Source organism: Topomyia yanbarensis, chromosome 2 (assembly GCF_030247195.1).
Source record: "Topomyia yanbarensis strain Yona2022 chromosome 2, ASM3024719v1, whole genome shotgun sequence".
Taxonomy (NCBI): Eukaryota; Metazoa; Arthropoda; class Insecta; order Diptera; family Culicidae; genus Topomyia; species Topomyia yanbarensis.
The window spans coordinates 306,731,689-306,752,980 of record NC_080671.1 but is presented as its reverse complement, the minus strand read 5'-3'; the positions used below and the strand labels follow the sequence as shown (position 1 = coordinate 306,752,980).

Sequence of the window (21,292 nt, the reverse complement as noted above, 5' to 3'; positions counted from 1 at the left end):
ATTGCTTATCATTTATATAATAGAACCGCCGTTTAAAGAATAATTTTGTGAATAACAACCGTACGCCCGGTTCTGTCAAAAAATGTAAGTTTAGCCTTTATATTCCATATGAGAAGAAGGGCCTAAGTCGAAATCTCGAAGAAAATGCATGTTTCGCCGTTTTGTTTTCTTTAATTGTAAATCGAACTAAAAACCATTATAACTAATTTTCACCTCAATCTTGTAGTATTTTTGTCGCATAATGCCATAATAGCGAAAACGCAGTTTGTTTACATTTGCGATTTAAGCCCTAATGAAAGATCTATGTCGCATTTTGCACATTTCGAGAAAAACGATTTTTAAAGTTTGAGATTGAGTATCTTGAATCTTATAAATTATATAAACAATTCAAAAAAGACAATTGATTCTTTTATCTATTCTGTATTAATATCTCAAATATTTCGAAGATCGGTTGACTATGTTATGAGTTTTTACTATGAATGTAAACAAAAGTCGCACTCACACGTGTCATAGGTGTGTATTGATGACAAAATTTGTGCATAGAAAATTTTCCATAGAAAAAAATCATCAATTATTAACTTTTATTCATATCTTTGGCTTCATTTGGTCTATAAATAAACGGAGAGATGCATTTTGAAGGAAATGAGTCAGGGAATCTAGAAAAAATAGTTATTTTTGATTACAGTGTTGCCAAATATGCTATATTTCCAGTTTAAAACTAAAATTGCATTTTTCTCACAATTCGAGAATTTTTGTTTTGAAAATGATTATGCCATTATGTTTCTCAGATAGTTTTACATATAAAAACATCTTATATATCAAGATAATTTGAGCCAATCCTCAGACACAGTCATTGGAAGCAAAAAATTAAAAACTTTTCAGAACGTTTCTCGCTATATCTCAGTAACCAAGCAGAATGTCAAAATTCTGTAAACGCCACTTTGTAGAGATTTTTTAGACAAGTAATGTGGCATATCTAACTCAATTTACCCCAAAATGGCGCTTGTCATAAGATAGCACAACAGCGACGATTTAATGATAGTCGAATTTACGAGGAGAGGTTCGATTTATTTACTCTTACTTCATAGCACCCCTGGCGGCATAGTTCTCAACTAATTGGATACCCTATGACTCTAAGTTGTAGGCACAACTGAGTACAACAACTTTGCTAAAGAAAGTATGGTGCTACATATTAACGCGGAGGAAATAATCGGCCACAGCCCCAATTAGTCGAAATCCCATAAGCTATGGGTATCCTACAACGCGGGCTCCGCGCAGTAGGAATCCGCGCAGTAGGAAGCCGCGTAGTAGGACACCCGACTGTACGACTTAATTTTTTTTGAAAAATTGCTATTTTTTACAGGTATTATCAAACTTTTAATACGTGAATGTATTACAGTGAAGACCCGATTTTATCAGCCTCCCACTTTGTCTACTCCCGATTTTATCAGCTTTTTGACAAACCAAGTTGAATGCGAGTAAATCTTTTCTTGAACATATTTTTCTTATCTCAGAGATCCGAAAAATGCAATTTTTTTATTTTGCTCTGTCAGACTCCCTTAAGAAAAATTCAAACTAAATAATCAGAAAGGGTTGTGAAGCTATGTCTAGGGGCTAAAGAAGAATATTTTAAGAGTTTCGGTTTTTTTTAAAGGAAAGAAAAATATATGTCCCGATTTTGACAATGTTTATCGTTTTATCAGCATTAAATTCACCAAGGGGCTGATAAAAATGGGTCTTCAGTGTATTTCATTTTCTCGCTAATCAAAATGCGGTAAAATTGTTTTATGAAATATAGAAAAAAGTTCCATACCGGTCGACAATACCGAGGGAATCAATACCTTTGCTCCGATAAATCGATACTCAGTAGCGTAATAATCGAAAATATCGCAATACCAAAGTATCGATACTTTTTTTCAATTTCGCCCATCCTTCCTACCATTTTGATACAAGAGCAATTGTTCAAAAGGGCATTACTTTTAAACAAAAATAGTTCGATGTCCGTAATTTATAGAGCAAAACTATGTGAGAACGAGTTGCAGGGAATGAATACTTTAGCACAAAAAACTATACACTGAAAAAATTTTGCACCATTTAAAAAAAATGAACATTTATGTTAAAAATTTAAATTGCAAAAAACCCACTTCTTTAAATTTTCTTATATTTTGTCATTAAACACCCAAAGAGAAAAAAAAAACATATTGAATGTAATTGCATGATTCATACCTGTAATTTCATTTCAGAATATGATTCGAAGGGTATTTTCGAATCAAACGGTTTCGGGAGAGCAATCACCGCCAGGGAACTCTCCGCAGGTATAAGCTAGATCCACCGCCGAGGACTAGTCGAATAGACTGCAACAGAGCAGCGAGTATGAGTCGTCGAAACGCCAGCTAACCGGACGTCACGCTCCATGCGGATTCGCCCGACCGACCACGGCACCCCACCGGTTGTTCCAATAGAAAAATAGCGAAAACCAAAGAAGAATCGATATTGGGAAAACTTTTTTCGCCAGGGAACTCTCCGTTAGCGTAAGCTAGATTCACCGCTGGGGACTAGACTGAGTAGACAGCGACGAGACACCACTAGTCGCGGGTCATCGGCGCACCAGTGCATCAGATACCCTGCTTCACCAGAATCGCCGAACTGACCTCGGCATCTAGCTGATTAGCTCGATCTCGGGAGAACTTCTCTCGCCGGGGAATTCTCTGTCGGAGTAGGTCAGGTCCATCGTCGGGGACTAGACCGAGTTGTTCGCGAACAAGTCGAGGACTGAATGGACCATCAAGGAAGTAGTGCTAAATGGCCCAAGAGGAGAACTAAATGGCTTAAAGGAGTTGCGGTGCTAAATGGCACCGGTTACGGAGTCAAAGGGATCAAGAAGTTGTGGTACTGAAACCAAATAAGAATCGGTATCGGGAGAACTTCTTTCGTCTGGGACCTCTCCGTCAGCTTACAGTCAGATTCACCGCCGGGAACGAGACCGCGTGGACCGCGACGATACACCACCAGTCGCGCCGGGGATCCAGCAAACCGGATGCCCTACTCTACCGGAATCGCCGAACTGACCGCAGCACCTGGCTGGTTGGCTCGAACTTCTCTCGCCGGGGAACTTTTCGTCGGAGTAGGCTAGATCTAGCGTCGAAAACTAGACCGAGTAGTTCGCGAACCAGTCGGAAGCTCAACGAGGAAGTGGTACTGAATGGCACAAGGGAACTGAAGGGCTCAGTAAATTAGACAGTCTGAAGTTTGCCGCCCAGATTGTCCTCGTAGAGGAAGAGCATTTAATCTATACCAACAGCTAGCTTTCCTACCTTGACTACCCAAACCCGTTCCCTGAGTTGTTGGTTTTTGAACATTTTTTTCTCCTGCTCAGAATATTTTTGAACATTTTTTCAAATATATAAATAAAATTCATATCCCCCCCCGAAAAATTTTTTTACTACGCCACTGTCCTTAATAGCATTTATTGAAATTTTCAAGGCGATCTGAAAACTAGAACAGAAGCTGAAGCTCTTGATAACACGCTACCTCAATGCGATTATTTCGATATCGACTTTTTCTGAAAGTGACCTCACAATATATTTCGAATACTTTTGGACTCACAATAGCTAGTGATTGAACGAAGGATTATGATTTGCACTAAACGTAAAGTTCAGTTACATATTTAATGCGAATGGTTGCATGATGCTCAATAAATATCAAAAAGACAAATTTGCCATATTATTCAACAAACATCCTTCTGAAATATTCACGGCTGTTTTTATTTAAAATCATTTTGAGGCACGTTAGGATTTGATTTGTAAAAGCGCGTAAAATTCAACACCAAAATATAGCTACAATAGGCCGGTTTCAACATCATATGACAAAAGCGAACCCAGCTTTTAAATGGCAATAATCTGCTGAACGACGCAGAAAGCCTCGCACTCTAAAATAAAACACCACATAACAAGGCTAACATACTTTGAGTTTTTGACTTTTGATCCAGTTTTGATGTTATTTACTCCTTCGTGCTGTGCCTGTAGGTTCTCTATATAGTACACCAGGGTGCATGTGCCCTAGAAACTTTTTCTTATGCAAATACAGCATTTATAACAGTTGGTTTCCTACGGCAAACGAGTGTAAATTGTAACTAATTTTCGCAGAAGTTTGGGTAGCTTGCATAAGGTGAAAAGTGTTTTGTCCAAATAAACACTCCCCGAAATTGTTCATATTACCGTTATGGGACTGTAGGGAATATTCCTCCTACTGGTACAACTTTCTCTTTGCGTATCGTAACACTCTCGAGAAAACTGATCTCCCTTTCCAGTACCGGGTTGAACTTGCGATTGAAATTTATTAACGTTGTGGCAGATGAATTTTCGTTTCGAATCCCACCAAGCCTGGCATAAATTTTTCCTGGGTGAGTTCTTCGTATACGGATAACTTACGGTCTGTCTGCGCTCAATGGCTTTCATATTTTCACGTTTGTAACCTGTTCTGCACGATATTTTATGCTCCAAGTTGTTTATCGAACGCTCAGTTTACTGTTTCTGTTTTCCCTTAGCGTGCAGCTGCACGGATCCAGTGTTCAGTCCTTGGCGTAAAAAGTTATAGCGTAAAATGAAAGTTTGGGAAAGCCGCCGCCGGTCGTTCGGGAAATAAAAGGTTTGGCATAATAACACTGGGGGGCTGCCATTGCATGCCAGACTGGCAGTTTATTTCAATATGTGCTGCGAACGGTTCACCCTCTATACGCAGATGCGTAACGATTATTAGCGATAGGAGGGTGAGCTATTGTTGAAGTTTTGCTTTTTAAAATGGTGAGCCTATTGTTCTCTTTGTTATTAGAATACCTCTAATTGTAGGAAGACTCTTTGCGATGATAGCATCGTTGTAATAAGTGGGTGTACAAGGGAAACCTCAATAATGCTCGATACTTACCCTCACGGAAAGGAAGCTTTGATGCGGTATTTCATTATTCCGTTACTCTGTTCACTCAACCCACTTCGCTTTGATAAAGAAAACTGTTCCTGGCGTAGATAATATTTAACCCAAACGCATTCCTATGTCCATGGCAACTTAATGGTATATTTTTCGCCAGCAATGAGTAATTGAAATAATTCATATATTAATAATAATAAAATATATAATGTTTTAAGTTGGTGGAAGGGACTCATATGTCTGTCGTTACAAGTTCAAATGCCCGACAAGAAAAGATTATGTTCATGAGTTGCCAGAACATACATAGTTCTAATCACCCTATTCTTACGCTGTGGTTATGTTAAACTTAAATTAAGTCCGAGTTTAATAGGATTAAAAAGTAGATACCTGCGAAGGGGGCGCTCAGTATGATGGTAGGAAAACTGTGCCTAAGATCTGCCGTCTACATGTGTTTAAGCTATTTTAGTTACTTTATCACAATGCAGTCATAGATCTATCCTTTTGATAATTTCCAGACCGTACTAGCTCTTGCTCAACCACATAAACTCTTTGAACGAATTAATGATTTGTAAGCTACAGCATCATTTATTGCGTTTCAGTGTTGTAATTTAAATGGATGCATTCTAATCTGCATTAAACGGAAACTTTCAACAACGTTAATTTAAAGGAATTTCAAGCCAATTATTCTTCCATTCTGTAATTGTTTCATTGTGAAGTAAAAATATCCCAAACAGACCAACCATATTTTTTCCCATGATTTTTTCCGAGGCCCGGAGGGCCGTGTCCTATATTCCAATCGACTTAGCTCGACGATCTGGGGTAATATATATGTGTTTGTTTTTGGAGAGCAGAAAAAAACTTTTAAAAAGCCATGAGAATACAGGACAAAATGTACAAAACCCTAGGGGGGTACAACAAAAGCGAACGGGTTTGGCCGACCCGCTAAAAACCATTGCACTTACTTAGAACCTGATTCCTCCCTGGCACTACCTTACGGTATTATTTCGGGGAGGGTTTTTTTATGTGCATAGCACCCACTAATTCAACTACTCAGTAGTTAGCTTCTCCATTAGGGTTACAGCGCCACTCCTAGACACACCACCAATTCTTCACTATCTTCTCAGACTGGCAATTTCCTGATGACAGTCGGAAAGCTAGCTGTGGGTCGAGACTTAGTGCTCTTCCCCTACGAAGACAATCCGAGCGGCAAACTTCAGATTGTCTAATTTACCGAGCCTTTCAGTTCCTCGTGCCATTCAGCACCACGACTCGGCTCCCTTTATGCCATTTAGCACCGCAATTCCCTTCTCGCACTAGTCAGCAGCATTTACTCGTTAAGCTCCGTGAACTACTCGGTCATGTCCCCGACGGTGGACCTGGCCTACTCCGACGGAGAATTCTCCGGCGAGAGAAGTTTTCCCGAGACCGAGCCAACCAGCCAGGTGTTGAGGTCAGTAAGGCAATATCGGTGGAACAGGAGGCCCGGTTCGTTGGTGCCCCGACGACCTGCGACTGGTAGTGTCTCGTCGCGGGCTACGGCTTTTTCTGTTTCCCGTGTTTCTCCTTCCGACCTACAACGGTACTCCAGCTTTGTGCATGTTGGGTGACGTCCGTCGATAACAACAGCGTCCACGAGTGTCTGCCTCTTGGGCCCGCATGGTCTTCCGTCTCCTGGCGAATTTCTCGTCCTCATTGGAGTCGCGGAAATTCTCCAATCTGCTTCTCCTTCCCCTGCTTCGCAGGGTCTAGGAAGATATTAGCCTCAACAGTCGCCAATGCTCATTCACGACAACCACTAACGCTTTTCGGATTCTGAGAACCATCTCCTTATTATCCTTATGGACATTGTTTCTCGCGTCTACAATCTTGTGGAGCTCCTCCATCAAGTACTTCGCTGCCACTGCTTTTGGCTTCTGTGGGGTGTAACTATCCCGCTCTGTTCTGGTTGTTAATGCTGCTTCCCTTCCTCTTGTTCTTGCTGAATAACTTCAGCTGCTGTTGGTGGCCTCAACCCCAAACGATTCGCCGTCCCTGATCCATATGTGTGAATTTCTATGTTTTCTCCATTTTATTGGGTCCCAACTTCGGGCCGCTATCTCCACTCGTACATAGTCGCATCTTGTGATAAAATGATTACCTATGAAGCAAGGAGGTCATTCTAGGGTTGCCACAATCCTTCATGGAGAGTAGTGTTCAGAGCCGGATCAACGTAAAATCGGGAATGCTCCCACCGAACCTAGTACCACCAACTAAATGGTGATAAGTTTTGAACGTGCTCGAAGACCTACCAGGGTTTTGTCGGGACGGAGGCAGCCGTGCACTTGCCATTTTAAGTCAGTGTCATCCTTCCTTACTCAGAGAGTAGAACAGCACGCTGCATAAACGGTTTTACAAGCAATCTATTAACGCCAAAACGGCCAATTTTGGGACAACAGCACCTTCGGATCATTTTTTGTATGTAATATGATCATTCTTTTGATATTCTGATTTCATAGATTAATCCCCCTATAAATGAGAGGTTTTCATTAATTTCCTTATAAAAGATTATATTGAGACGTTGTATTCAATTTATAGCTCTTTCCTTTGCGAATAACTTTGCTGAAGACACCAAGTGTCTGTACTGTATGCTTTAAAAGTTATAGCATTTTATTTATTGTTCAATATAGTAATTATCCGTTTAAATATGCCAGCCGAATGTAATTTCGAAAAACGGAAAAGGATGATATCAGGACATATTTTGCCTTAATTTTTATCCACCATTGCTAGAAATAACCACCGAACAATTTCAAGTTTTCTACGTGCACTTTGATCACTTATCAGTCTGCAAACGTTCATTTTCCAGAACCTTCTGGAGGATAATTTTCTAACTTATGACAGATCGATCTGGATCATATATCGGAAAACGAGAAGTGAAATAAATAGCTCCAAGCAGGTGTGTGGAAACAAAGTCATTTTAAACTCGTCCACAAGAAACTTCTTGGAATACTGTCTACTTGGGATTATTTTTGAGAATATATTTTTTTTATTATATCGAATTACATCAAATTTTTGGTAGTTTGTTAAAGGATCAATGTAACGGTTTATTCCAGATTATGGCGAACCTTCTTTTATTCGTTTGTTTGAGGAGATAGTTTATATAAAAATTGCCTAAATTAGGGGGTGGACTGCTTAAGGATACAAAAAAGAAGCTTGTTTTCGAGATTTTTGGAAAGGGACGAAAAAGTTCTAGCTATTTGAAAATTTATTTAACACACATTTAGAAAGCTAAAATAAAAAATACATTGAAAAAATACTTGAAATGCTTCACAAAAATGGCGAGGTAAGGACTATTTCGTTACTCTAATACCTAATTGGAGGGAAACATGTGCAGCTCGTAATTCTCGTTGAAATCAATAAAACAACAAAGATTTCGGATTTACATAAGTATACTTTCTATTTGATTTTCCGTATCTTTTCATTTTTCTAGAAATTACGTCGTTTTGCGTTTGATTTTAACCTCCCACAGAATTGTTGAATATCGGTTTTCTTATAATATTGTTTTTTAGAATCTTTAAAAATCTATATGAAGGTTGTGATACATTCTTCGGTTTATCTATTGAAATAGGCAAAAAAACTCGAATCTTTCCGATCTTGTGTATTAGGTTGCCCCCTTAAGGGTTTATATATGAAGCGGATCGTCAAAGATTAGACATTTTCATTTTTTAACAGTTATGTGTCCAACAAAAAAACACCTTTAACAGGCCAACGAGGGTACCCGGGTACCCACAAATTGAAATGCTCATAACTATGGCTTCCTTTAACCGATTTGGACACTTTTAGATGTTTTGGATTCAGAAACTCGTCTACTTTTTGATTCTGTATAATAGAACTAGATTAATGGATCTGATTTTTGGTAATCTGGATTTTCCGGAGTAATGTTCCAGTACTAGGATATAATTTGCAAATTTTATTAATGTCCTAGCAATATGAGTATCAAAACTCTTCAAATTGTCTCGGAAGTCTGTTTTTTATTGTTACGGGACCCTATGGCAATTTAAAAAATGGAATTGGAATGGAATGGCCACTCACGGCCCCACGGGAACCTGCTCCGGAATGTCCGTTCCGGGATCAAATCACCAAATGGTTCCAAAATCACGAGATACAGCCTACTGATGCAATTCCAAAAATTTTGATACCCACATTGCTAGTATTCCATTGAAGTTCGCAAATTGTACCCCAGCACTGGAACCTGCTTCCGGCAATCCGGATTTCCGGTAACCGAATGAAGTAAACCGATTCATTTTTACCAAGTCCAAAATTGGATGAGTTCCTGAATCCAAAACGGCCAAAAGTATCGAAATCGGTTGGATATTACCTTAGTTATGGGCATTTTAGTTTTGTGGGTACCCGGGTACCCACGTCGGCCTGTTACGTAGTAAAAAAAATCAGGAGCCCCTCCTCACTCCCACCCTTACTATATCAACAATATTATTAACCCAAAAGCTTGACTTGGTGAAGTTCTAAGATGTCACAAAATTTCAATTTCCAGCTATGGATAAAACATAGGAATTTAATTAATTGAAACTTAAAAAGGTACCCGGGTACCGCGTCGGACACACAACGGTTAAATATTATTGCGCACTTCCCACCAACCTGGACTCCGCACTTTCAAAGTGCGAGTGATCTCAAAACTGCGAGCTGTCAAAACACATGTATTTCCAGTGATAGATATGGTACTTTCATAGACAGACCAGTCGAACTAACCAGTCTATGAGAAGAATTTAATGAAAGAGTGGTAAGTGCGCAGTGCGGTTAGAATCCAGTTTTTAGTGCCACAAACAATATTGGTGTGAAAATTACGCTACGGGGCTAGTTGGGGGTTGGGGTAAGTTGGCGGAATCCCCTTTTCTCAGTTTCTATTAGTCATAAAGCACTGTCTCTCGTTGTGAACCTCATGTAATATGAAACGCATTATCCAATGTGTTTTTGTTTGCAAAACATTTTTGTAGAAGCTGTGGGCGATATTGTGTTTTGAGCATACTTTGTAAATTTTCTTAATTTTAAACATTTTTTGTTATTTAAGATGGTTTTCAATCTATTCCCCGAATGATTATATTTTTCGATAGAGCGTGAAAAGAGCTTTCAGTATCCGTATAGATATTACACCTATCCATACACTGAAGTAATTTTTAAATCCTTTTTTATAAAATGTGCTGTTGGGTTAAGTTGGCGGCGACGCACGCGGGGCAAGTTGGCGGTACTATTTGCAGTGCAAAAATAGTCATCAAATATTATTATTTCTGGAATTCACTCCAAAGCAAGAGAAACTTTTTTTTGGTCTCTCGTCAATGCAGGGGACAATTATTTCGGCCAATCGCCTGAAGAATTTCGAAAATTTGCTTTTGAATATGGAGTACACGTCGAATCAAAATGACGGGATATTGAGACTGACATATAATGAAAAGTGTCAACAATTTTTAGCTAGTAGTAGTAAATAGTATTCGCTTCAGTAATCTATTCAGTAAAACAATTTTATTAACGAGTTCTTCGCATAAAATATATATATATATATGAATAATGTCAATAAGAGTATATAGTTTTCGGTTAATTTTGGCGATAAAAGTTAAGGAATGCAAACTAGTTTAGTATTTCGTGAATTAAATTTGAGAAATGACCACTAAAAGTAACATGTTTTGGTCAGGATTATGTAACATTAGGCTGAAAACTAGTACACCAAATAATTGTCCTACGTCAACACTTGGTAATGTCCTAGACATTACCAACACCTAGTTTTTTTTTTTGGAAAATAACAATAAATTAACGTTTTCGAATGGATGTGCATGAGTCAAGGTGACCTACGACCAATTAATCAGAAGCAAGAAAATACCTGTAATAATTTGAATCAGAAAAGTGACCCTTGCGGGACAATGCTTCTCCTATTTCTAAATGTTTGACAGCTTAAGTCTCCGAGTTGCTTTTCAACGTCAATTATTAGCGCTGTACTGAGCTGGATAAATAGATTTTTGTGCGATCTGTTAGAGGATATTCTCTAAAATTAAGTGGCGAGTTCCGTAGAGGACACAATTGTCATAAATTACGATAAAAATGATTTTGTAAAAGCAGCCATTGGTTGTAATTTTATAGATGGTCTACTTGTTAGAACCGCCAATTTCACGATGAATCACATCTTAGACATGTATTTTACCTGTTTAGTTGTCTATAGGAAAAATTTCCCAGTATGCGTTTCATCGTCGTAGAAGCCACATGCATTTTGCCGCCGGTTACCCGATTTGTTAGTACCTAGAAGGAATGCTCCCCGCTAGCAGAAGTCAACGAAAAGCGCTCTCAAAATTGCCTTTGCCATCAGATGTGTAAAGAAGCCGGCGAGCTGTAAAAATATCCACAACAAACGGTCATTATTAGGACCACAACACCATTCTCGAAAGAATTTGAAGTGAAGTTTTCATTTCATATTTTTGAAAATAATTTCGTATTTTCGGTCATGAATCGATCACATCTGAGGTCTCTACCCTCAGTCCTAGCAGCCTGGACTCATGCCTTTAGTTGGACCAATCAAAAATAACGCTCATATCTACTATATATCACATTCCATGGCGACATGTTCGGGAACTCTAGTTATATGTCTTCTGGTACATACACTGAAAATTAAGCATCAGATTCACGGTCTACGCTGTCATTCAAGAACACACGCGAATTATAACATCGAATTTAACCACGAGATATTAGACACTATCAGATTCAACAAACACGTTATCATACAAACGCTTGAGCTTCGTCCACGCACAGCTAAGCCCGCGATCTCACAAACATAAAAACACCCCGGTAATTGAGTGAACGTTCTAGCACTTTTAAACTCATAAAGGCGGTCGGAAGCGTGGACCTACAAAAACACATATTCGCGCGATTATAAACCGGTCATACCCGAAAGTTCTTTACCCTCGGTCATAGTATAGAATAGCCATACAACATTCGAATGGCCACACGTTTATACTATCGAATTTATGCACGCGAAGTTATATACACGCTGGTGCAAGCGACAAACACGTTAACATACAAACGAGCTCTTCGCGATCATCCACGCACATCAACGTCCGCGATCGCGAAAACAGGATAACACCCCGGCGACTAAGTAAACATTTTGGCATTTATCAATTTACAAACGCGGTCTCAAGAGTGAGTCAATTACATCCGGAACTCCCTCCTCTCATTCCTAGCAGCCTAGATCCATACCTTCAGTTAGACTAATCAAAAACATGCCGCTCATATCTACTAGACAACACGTTGCATGGCGACATGACTCTAGTGATTTGTAAGAACTCACTCTCTTCTAACATCTGAACCGTGCACCGAAAATTAGGTATCAGATTCACTGTCCGCGCGCGATCAACCAAGAACACGCGCAAAAATGCGAATGGATACACGGTTATAAAATCGAATTTATACATGCGAAGTTACACACCCGCGACATACAAACACCCACGCGATTGAACACGTTAACACACAAACGCTCGAGCCCTTCGTTATGATACACGGGATCGGAAAGTCCTACTTATTTGAATCGTACAATGAATATCACATTCAGAATCACGGCCCGCCGCAATTGACCTTAAGCAGTCTCGCCTGTAATTGCAATGAGTGATTCTGACGGAAAGCCCTTCCGATACCCTAGCTCACGATTAAGTCTTTGTAATAATCAGATATATTTTTTGCGGTTTTTATATACTGAAGGTTGTATCCAATTTTTGCATTCTAATATATTTGAAGCGGGGTTTACGAAGTACGTCAGTGCGACTTTTATTTTATTTTCTGTCGCTCATATGTAAATGACAAATATTCAGAAAAGGGAAAGAAAAAAATCAAACGACACCGCTGACGAGTATCGGTCAAAAAGTATCAATACCGATATTTTATGGCATCTAAAGGTATTGATACAAAAATACTCGATTTTTGGAGAAAAGTATCAATACCTTCAGTATGGATACTAGTATCGCCCATTCCTGTTACACGTCATCTTTCCGCGCCATACAAATTCGCCCGATGCTAGTACTGCTAACGGGTGTTCAATAAAAAATGAGAATTTTTTCAGTTATGCAGTTAAAAGACAAAAAAAATCAATAAATTCAAGGGGAAAGTTAGTCAGGTCGCTTTCTTTTCGCACGTACGGTATCTTTTTCTGCTCAACATACTCCAGCATCTTCTTGGCGTTTTGGGAAGACGCCTTGTCTGGCCTGAAGATGTACTTCTCATCCGCATGGTGCTCCTTTAAGAACGACAGAAGAATTTTCTCAAGACACTCCTCCTGGTACACTTGTTGATTAATGGCCAGACCGCTCGGCATGAACCACTGCTTTAAAATCTCTGTCCGATATGGCAATGTACAGCATAACTGGTTTTCACATTTATACTTAAACTTATATCTTACTTGGGGGGGGGGGGTATGGCCGACTTGTCGCTGGAATAGTAGCTGTCATTTCCTGGAATGTGGGTCTTCGAGAGCGGAAAGTAACTTTCGTCGTCCAGCACGAACGACGCACCGCGGTAGTTCTTCGTCATCCACCGGCACTGCGATTTCACGATCGCTATCCGCTCGTCCGTATACTCGGGGGACCGAGTCTTCTTCCGATAAATGAAGACCTCCAACTTGAGCTTTTGGTGAATCAAGGTATGGGAGCATTAATATTTTCGGCCGGCGTCACGCAAACTCGTTTCCTCCTTGTTGTCGAACAGCTTTTTCAATGCTTTCTTCTCCTTCTTCGTCATTATCTTCGTCGGACGGCTGCTCCCAGCCTTCCGCTCCGCGCTGAGGCATGCCAGGCTCCGGTAAACTGTACCCACGGGCACGCGTTCGTCTCGAAAGTGGTTTAAAGTAAATTTGTTTCCACGATGATCATGTGTTTCATAAAACCGTACAACACTCTCGCGGAGTGCTTGCTGTTTCGACGCCATCTTCAATTGAACTGACAGCACCAGAGCGAATTGAAACATGCCACCCGTTTCTAGTGAGTCCAGAGCGCAATTCTCTCCTAGGGAAAAAAATCACTCTACTTTAATTACGGAAAGGTATTGAAATCATCCTCATTTTTATTGAACAACCGTTACTATATATTTCTAAGAATCTGCGAGATCTGCACATTTCAAATGGTAAACATCGCATCCTTGTGGGCAGGATCCATTTCAAAGGATTGTTTTCTCATCGGAATCTAATTTGGTAAAGTAGTTGTTGCAGATCTTGCAGTCTTCAACTCAAAGAATTACAACAGAAGCAATCAATACTACTTCGTCGTCAAGCTTAGTGCAGGTCCCATCATACAATGGAATCACTGCACGGCTTACATATACTAGGCTAGCTCGTTAGAGTGTAAACATTTGACAAGAGCGCGTCATAGAAATCGTCGGCGAAAACAATTACATGAAATTCATATATTGTTTGCTGCTAACACCTGGTAAATCACAAGTAAGCTATGCGGTTATCCAAAACCTTTGCTATGATCAGAAAATTACGGTGGGATATGTTTTCTATGGCATGCATCCAAATTCCCGATTTACGCTAATAATCACATAGATGCACTGATTATCCACTGTGTCTAGTGTAATTTACGTCAAAAATCCATTGCACACTATTTTTTCCACCGTAAGAGCTCAAATAGTGTCAATTAACAACTTTTGAGAAATCCGTTTGTTTATCTCAACGATTTCTCTGACGTCACCGAAAACTGTCAATTCGCGGAATAGCAAGCCTCCTTTCTGTGAGCCGTGGAATCACTGAATCTCACCAACTAATTCACGAAATTCCACTTCACCCAATAAGCTTCTGAAAACGAAATATTCAGCACAATTATCAGCAAGATGTAATTAACATGACAAAACGATTAGAATTGACAGTATATTGTTAAAATATTGCATTATTATATGGTAATTAACTTAATATACTAACACTCCCTGTATGGCACCTTAAATACCTTCCACTACGCCCCTCGAACCCTTCAATGACGGAAGCCTGGAGATCGCCCCCGAAAACCGGAATCTCCGGGACAAGTCCGGAGGGGTGACAACCCAACTTGTATCCCATTTTCGATAAATATTGAACTTATTTATGAATCCTTCTGAAAACTTCATCACAACCTTTCCTAATCAATATGCTGAATGCAGTTTTTTGCTACAATAATCAAAGACGTGGCAGTAATTAAAAGAAATGTCCAAATTTTTAATAGAACTTACTTTAAAAACCCAGCAATTAAAATTAATATTCAGTAAACATTACATAATTGTCCGAAGCAACGTTTTCTAGGTGCTTTCAATGAACGAAAGCATAATCAAATATTGTCTACTTCCAGATTAAAACTGTTGCACAACTGACAATAGAATAATAATTAACCACAATGAAGCCACGAAGCTCACATAACTTTTTCCTGCCACCGTTCAAAGCAATTGTCAAAAAACTGGAAAGACGGTTGCAACATTGTCGTCGTTTCTTCCATTCTACTAGCAACGGAATCTGTTCGTGACCTACTTTTACTGTTTAAAAAGTTTTATTATCCTTTTCGCCATACTGATGGACATTTTCTTCTGTAATGCTATAAACATATAATGCAACGAGAAACTCGATTACTCCCCATTGGACACGCGGTTCACCGTTGCCTCACTGGCTAGGGTTGCGGGCAACGGATGACGAAACGAAACTTTAAATTAAATTGCTATTGATCAAATGTTTTCCAACTTTTGAAATTGCTTCCCTAGCTTCACCGGCATACTTGTGTGGCGCAATGCAGCAAACAAAAATGCATTAAAACGGTATCCTTTTCGGTGTGTACACAACTTAGAAAACGTGCTCGAACGTGAATTGAAAGGAGCTGCCTTCTTCGGATACACTTCACGTTCCGATTTAGAACTTCCTGAATACATTTCGGCAACAAAACTGCTTCTACACCCGAACGGTGCCTTCTCTCGGTTCTCATTGGCTAGAATGATTTTCTTGAATTGCATTGGATAAACTTTTAAAAGTACGGCTATTATGCAGCTCATAAGATATTTTGTACTCGACTGGAAAGCATCAAACAAGGAACAAGCGTTATTTATGGGATGTACTGCGAAAGAAACAAATCGAGGCATCAATTTAATGGCATTATTTTTTTTTATTCCTCACAGCTGGCTCTCGAGAGAATTCCGGTGCTCAAAAGTATTCAGTGATGGTGTTCGTCCACGGCGAGTCGTACGAATGGAACAGTGGCAATCCATACGATGGGTCCGTACTTGCCAGTTTCGGGCAAATTTTAGTAGTTACAATCAATTATCGTCTAGGAATATTAGGTTCGGAAGCACTGCTCGAAGTACCAACAGTTCTTGGAAATTTAACTGATCTGGTCTTTTCAGGATTTTTAAATGCCAACATCGACCGGTTCTCGAAAGCACCGGCCAACTACGGTCTGATGGACATCATTGCGGCCCTCCATTGGATTCAGGAAAACATCGATGGTTTCGGCGGTGATCCACGGAGCGTCACACTGGCCGGCCATGGGACAGGAGCCGCCTGTGTTCATTTTCTCATCGCTTCGGCTGCTGTGCCAGAAGGTAGGTGAATAAATTTGTGCCAATGAATACTTTATTGGCTTTGGGAAAGCGGAAACAGAGCATTTCGTAGAAAAAAAAATGCAATCAACCCGGTTGAATTGGGTTTATATTAGATTATCTACATGACAAATGATTCGACTCTATTTTCATCCTTCTTTGTATATCAATCTTTAAGGTCGAATTAAGGAGGATAATCTAATTTGAATTGTTTTATAAATTGCGAGTTAGAATTTTTTTAAGACAAAACAAATGTAGGATCCACTAAAGCAGAGGTACTGTCATTTAACAGTCCTTTTAAACTCGTATTAGTTAAGGATTGTTGATTGCATCTGTGCTTCGATGTAGATGCGAATCTAGTTTTTCTCCAATGTTTTATCGCAAGCATGAAAGGATAATGACCTCATTCCTCAAGCACGTCTTTCAAACAATGACATTTTTTAATGTATATAATTTTTATTATCGTCATGTTTGAACAAATTTAAGGTATTTTTGGATTCACTGGCAATTTCTATTTCGAAAATATCGACACTTCTATTTCTAATAATTCAAAGGATTTCTTCAAATCTCTCTTACTTAAAATTCATTTTCTACAGTCATATTGATAGGATTAAAGCCATTCTTTGCGTTTGATTTGATATTCATTCTTGCAAAATAAGGAAAATTGAGCAAGTGACAGTGAATCTCCAGTGACATTACAGGTGTACATTAAAGTGGCTCGACATATACTATTCTGATCATTTTCTGAGCGAAAGGAAATGAGAACGATGAAGGAGGAAGTAGAATTGGAAGGGTGGAAAATCAACCGTATTGGACAAAAAACTTTAGTATATCTCTGAGTTTCAGTCGTCCAAACACGGTGTCGTCTATGTAAGGATGGCCGAAATCTCGAAATTGCAATTGCGCTAAGGCTGGGCAGTTGCATATCAAATGATACTAGTTTCCGTAATCGGATTCACACAGATTCAGAGAACTGAATAGTTTTGCCATGTGATAAATAAGTTTGCAGTGGCCGATTATAGCCCTGGTCAGCCTGCCGCAGTAGAGTTTTGAAAAATGTAGCAATTTTTCGAAATCACTGTCCACGGTTTTTCTAGGAAGGTCTTTGTTTGGCGACACGTTTGTAGATTTCTCCAATGATTTCGGTGCTCGGACGAAGCCCAGGACCGTATTTTTTCTCTTATCCAACTTGTCGAAATTGGCATGGCGGGCTCAGAGGACGCTGCTCCTGCCCTAGCCAATTCGTCAGCCCATTTATTTCCAGTAATACCGGAATGTCCGGGCATCCAAACAAGGTAGATAGTGTTGACAATGCTTAGTTCTTCGATTTGGGTTCAGCACGCGATCACTAGGTCAGACCGTGATTTGTCTGAGCTAAGATTTCTACTTGGAATGCAGTACAGTATCTAGCTAGTGAGTCGGAATGTTCATTTCACGACAGTAGATACTAGCACCAGCACGTGCCTCCATCAGAGAACCGTCAGTACAACAGACCACTAGCGTTTGTTGTTGTCTTTCCATACAGCCAGACAACCACTCCTCTCGAGAGGGAATCTTCACATGGAATGTCCTGTAAGGAAAACTACATGTGAGTGTAATATCGTTGGGAGAAAGAATATCTTCACCCTATGTAACCATATATGACCACAATCGTGTATGACTGGTAATATGATTTGGGTTAACTGATAATTTAACTTATGAGCACCATTGTTCGACATCTCTCAATGCTTGTTGAATTAAGTCAAAGAATATTCCGATGCAATGTCTAGTAATTACTATTTGGTAATAGTCAGCAAACCCGTAGGTTGGAAATCCAAGCTTATTGAGATTCTTCAACTAGCCGTCGATAATCAGGTTCCATAACAAAGGTGACAGGGCGCCACTTTGAGGACAACTGCCTCAACTTCTGTATCTCTGCCTGTCTTAGTGACAAGCAAAGAATGCGGTTACTAAGCATTACGTTTATCCAAGCCTAAATACATGTAGATACCCCATGGCCGTACGTCGCTTCCAGAGTAGAGTTGAAAGACAGTTATTGTCAAAAGCACCGTCAATATCTAGGAACACACCCAAGCTAAATTGCTTGAGCGAAAAGGCCCGTTGTAAACAACATCGCGAAGGGGTTCCCTTAGTCGATTTAACAGTACGAAGTTGACAAGCTTCTTCGTAGGATGCTACTATGAATGAGTTTGTCGTATCTTCCACGTCATTCAAGTCATCTCGACTAATTGTTGGAAAATATCCATGAAATTTTGTTTTGCATAGATTTTTGTCGAAAATGAGTTATCTGTTGGATTATATTCTGAATATGAATCACAATGCGCAAATAAGACTACCAGGTTTGTTTAGAAAATTTCGAAAAAATACCAAAACATGGTTGTCCCATCCATAAGGCTCAATGAGAATGCAAATCTTCAACAGCGTTTTTCTCGGCTTGCTGTTTTTCAATATGGGACTGTTATGCTTTTATGGGCAGTTTAGTCGCCAAGTTTTCCAAAATGAGGTCCCAATTTGTAAATTTACGATTACAGTTTGTTACCACATTGAAAGTGACATCAAGATGATCGAATATTATATATTCGTGATCGGATAGAGACGTTTCAGTTTCAACTGGAACCAGCCAATTTTCCAGCTCATGCGAAATTCTTTCAGAGCAACGCTTTATGTCTAACGCCTCCCCTCTCCTAGACCTCGCAAAAATTGCTCGATTTCCCACATTCGGAATATGGAGATTTGTACTACTTACGTACTCCATCATCTCAGTGCTTCTCAGATTGATGTCTGAGCTGCGCCAAATGATGTGATGCGCATCCTTACCCATAATAAGCGGAAGCCCATTTCTACTACAATATGATACAATTCTTTGGAAATCAGCAGAAGGAGACGACTCATTATGCAATAGATATGCGACAGTCAGTATAACTGTGATTGAACAGATATCGCGAGTGATATCGATATGAGACAAGCGTATATAGTCTTCTTTGCAAGAATGCAAGAAGAAGGCAATTTACGCACGTTAGTCATGTCTGTAACTTTCCACCAGTGGCGTAGCCAGGGGGGGGGGGGGGGGTTTGGGGGTTAAACCCCCCCCCCCAAACCAAAATTAATTGGATTGAAAAAAAATAATTGATACTGACGAATTTAATTTATTATTCAACAAAATATTTTTGGAAAAATATTCTCTGATCACTACATTGAGAACTGTGTTTAAAGCGTCATGAGAACTTTTGGAAAATTGTGGGAAGGGGATCTTGTAACTTATCTCTTAGCCAAAATCCCATAGTTGTCAATTTACTTCAATGTAAAATAAAATAACTGTCTGAATTATTATGAGCACATTTTTGGAAAGATGCTTCAAAATATGGATTAGAGACAATTTTTCGAATGGGAATCTAAATTTGAATAGGTTGATTGCATATAAAACATAAGCTTGTTTACCGAAAACTTGCATACATTTCAACATTTGCTGAAAATGTATTTTATTAGATTGTGTAGCGTTTAGACAACAATTCAATATGGTTAACAACAAGAATAACATTTCAGAAACTAGTTGAAAGCTGATGTAATTTTGTCTCTAGCAGGTCAGGATCGGTTTTATGAGCATTGGATTTTTGTTGTATTATCAACTATATGAATAGCCTCTTAGCAGGATGCAATGAATGGCGTACTAAAATTTTGTGTGCTACGTACTAGTGCTGCAAGTTGTGAGGTTGACTAATGAAGAAAAGTAAAATTAATGCTCGATAAATTTTTAACGGTCACGATCACATTCATTCGAAACTGCCAAATTTCGATTTTAAGTATCATTGAAGAATTTCAAAACGTAAAACTGTTCATCTACTGTTAGAATAATTTTGACGGTTAATCCTCCCAGAAGTAATTATAGAGAAGAATTACTCTTCAAGCATATTTGGGTCGAGACTTAATGTCTCCAGTAAAGTTTTCGAAAGTGCTATTTAAAACAACTTTGTCAAAGACATAAATATCTCACATATTCAGAGTATCGAAATATAGAAGTAGAAAACCTTTACAACAAGCTATTCTGAAATTACTGTATTTGATAAATCTCTTCTGCGGTAATTAAATAATAAATTCACATTGCGTTCAAGGTGCCTTTGAAGCATACAAAAAAATAAGGGAGATATTAAAGATATTAAAAGGACTCAAAAACACAAAGAGTGATTCCATTTTCAGGAGCTAGCATCAATTCGGCGCTGGCTTAGTCCGCCCACCAAGTTAGTGTCGGATTCTGATGAGATGAAGTCGAAACGCAAGTTTCAGTTCCATCCATCCATAATTTAGTTATAGGTTTTGTGTTCTCAACTCGCAATGATTGTTTCAAACAATTTTATCCGTAGCACAGAAAAAAATAGTTTTCACCTAAATTTTTCTTCACTAAGGAGAAATATAGCAGGCCCAGTCCATTTAAATCCCTATATGTTGAATTCATGTAGCCTTCATATTTTCAACAAAATTGTTTGAAATGACATTATCAAAAACTTTGCTGAAGGCACCATGTCTCTTAATATTTTTGAAAAATTAATTCACCATAATTACCTCTATGAGAATTAATCACTAAAATTTCTATATCAAAGCAGGCGCTGTTTTATGTTGATAACTTCCCGAAGTTGTCAAACCTTCAAAGCCAAGGATTATTATATTAGGTGATCTTGAACGTTGAAAATTTTTTAGATCATTTATCCCACTTTAAAAGATCGCAATTTTTGACTTCATTGACATATTATACAAGAAAATAATCTATAGAGGTTTGAAAACTGTTCCATGTTGATCCTTCTTGTTTGTA

The 21,292-nt window shown here is 39.0% G+C and overlaps 1 protein-coding gene across 1 annotated transcript in view; it reads left to right on the top strand.

Moving 5' to 3' along the window:
• The window catches only part of LOC131683504 (neuroligin-4, Y-linked), a 181,236-nt gene that overhangs the window by 62,462 nt on the left and 97,482 nt on the right, over positions 1–21,292 (top strand). Inside the window, exons 3-4 of the mRNA XM_058965533.1 lie at positions 16,069–16,230; positions 16,294–16,491. Of these exons, the coding sequence (XP_058821516.1) occupies positions 16,069–16,230; positions 16,294–16,491 (360 nt within the window). The remainder of the gene's footprint in view (positions 1–16,068; positions 16,231–16,293; positions 16,492–21,292) is intronic.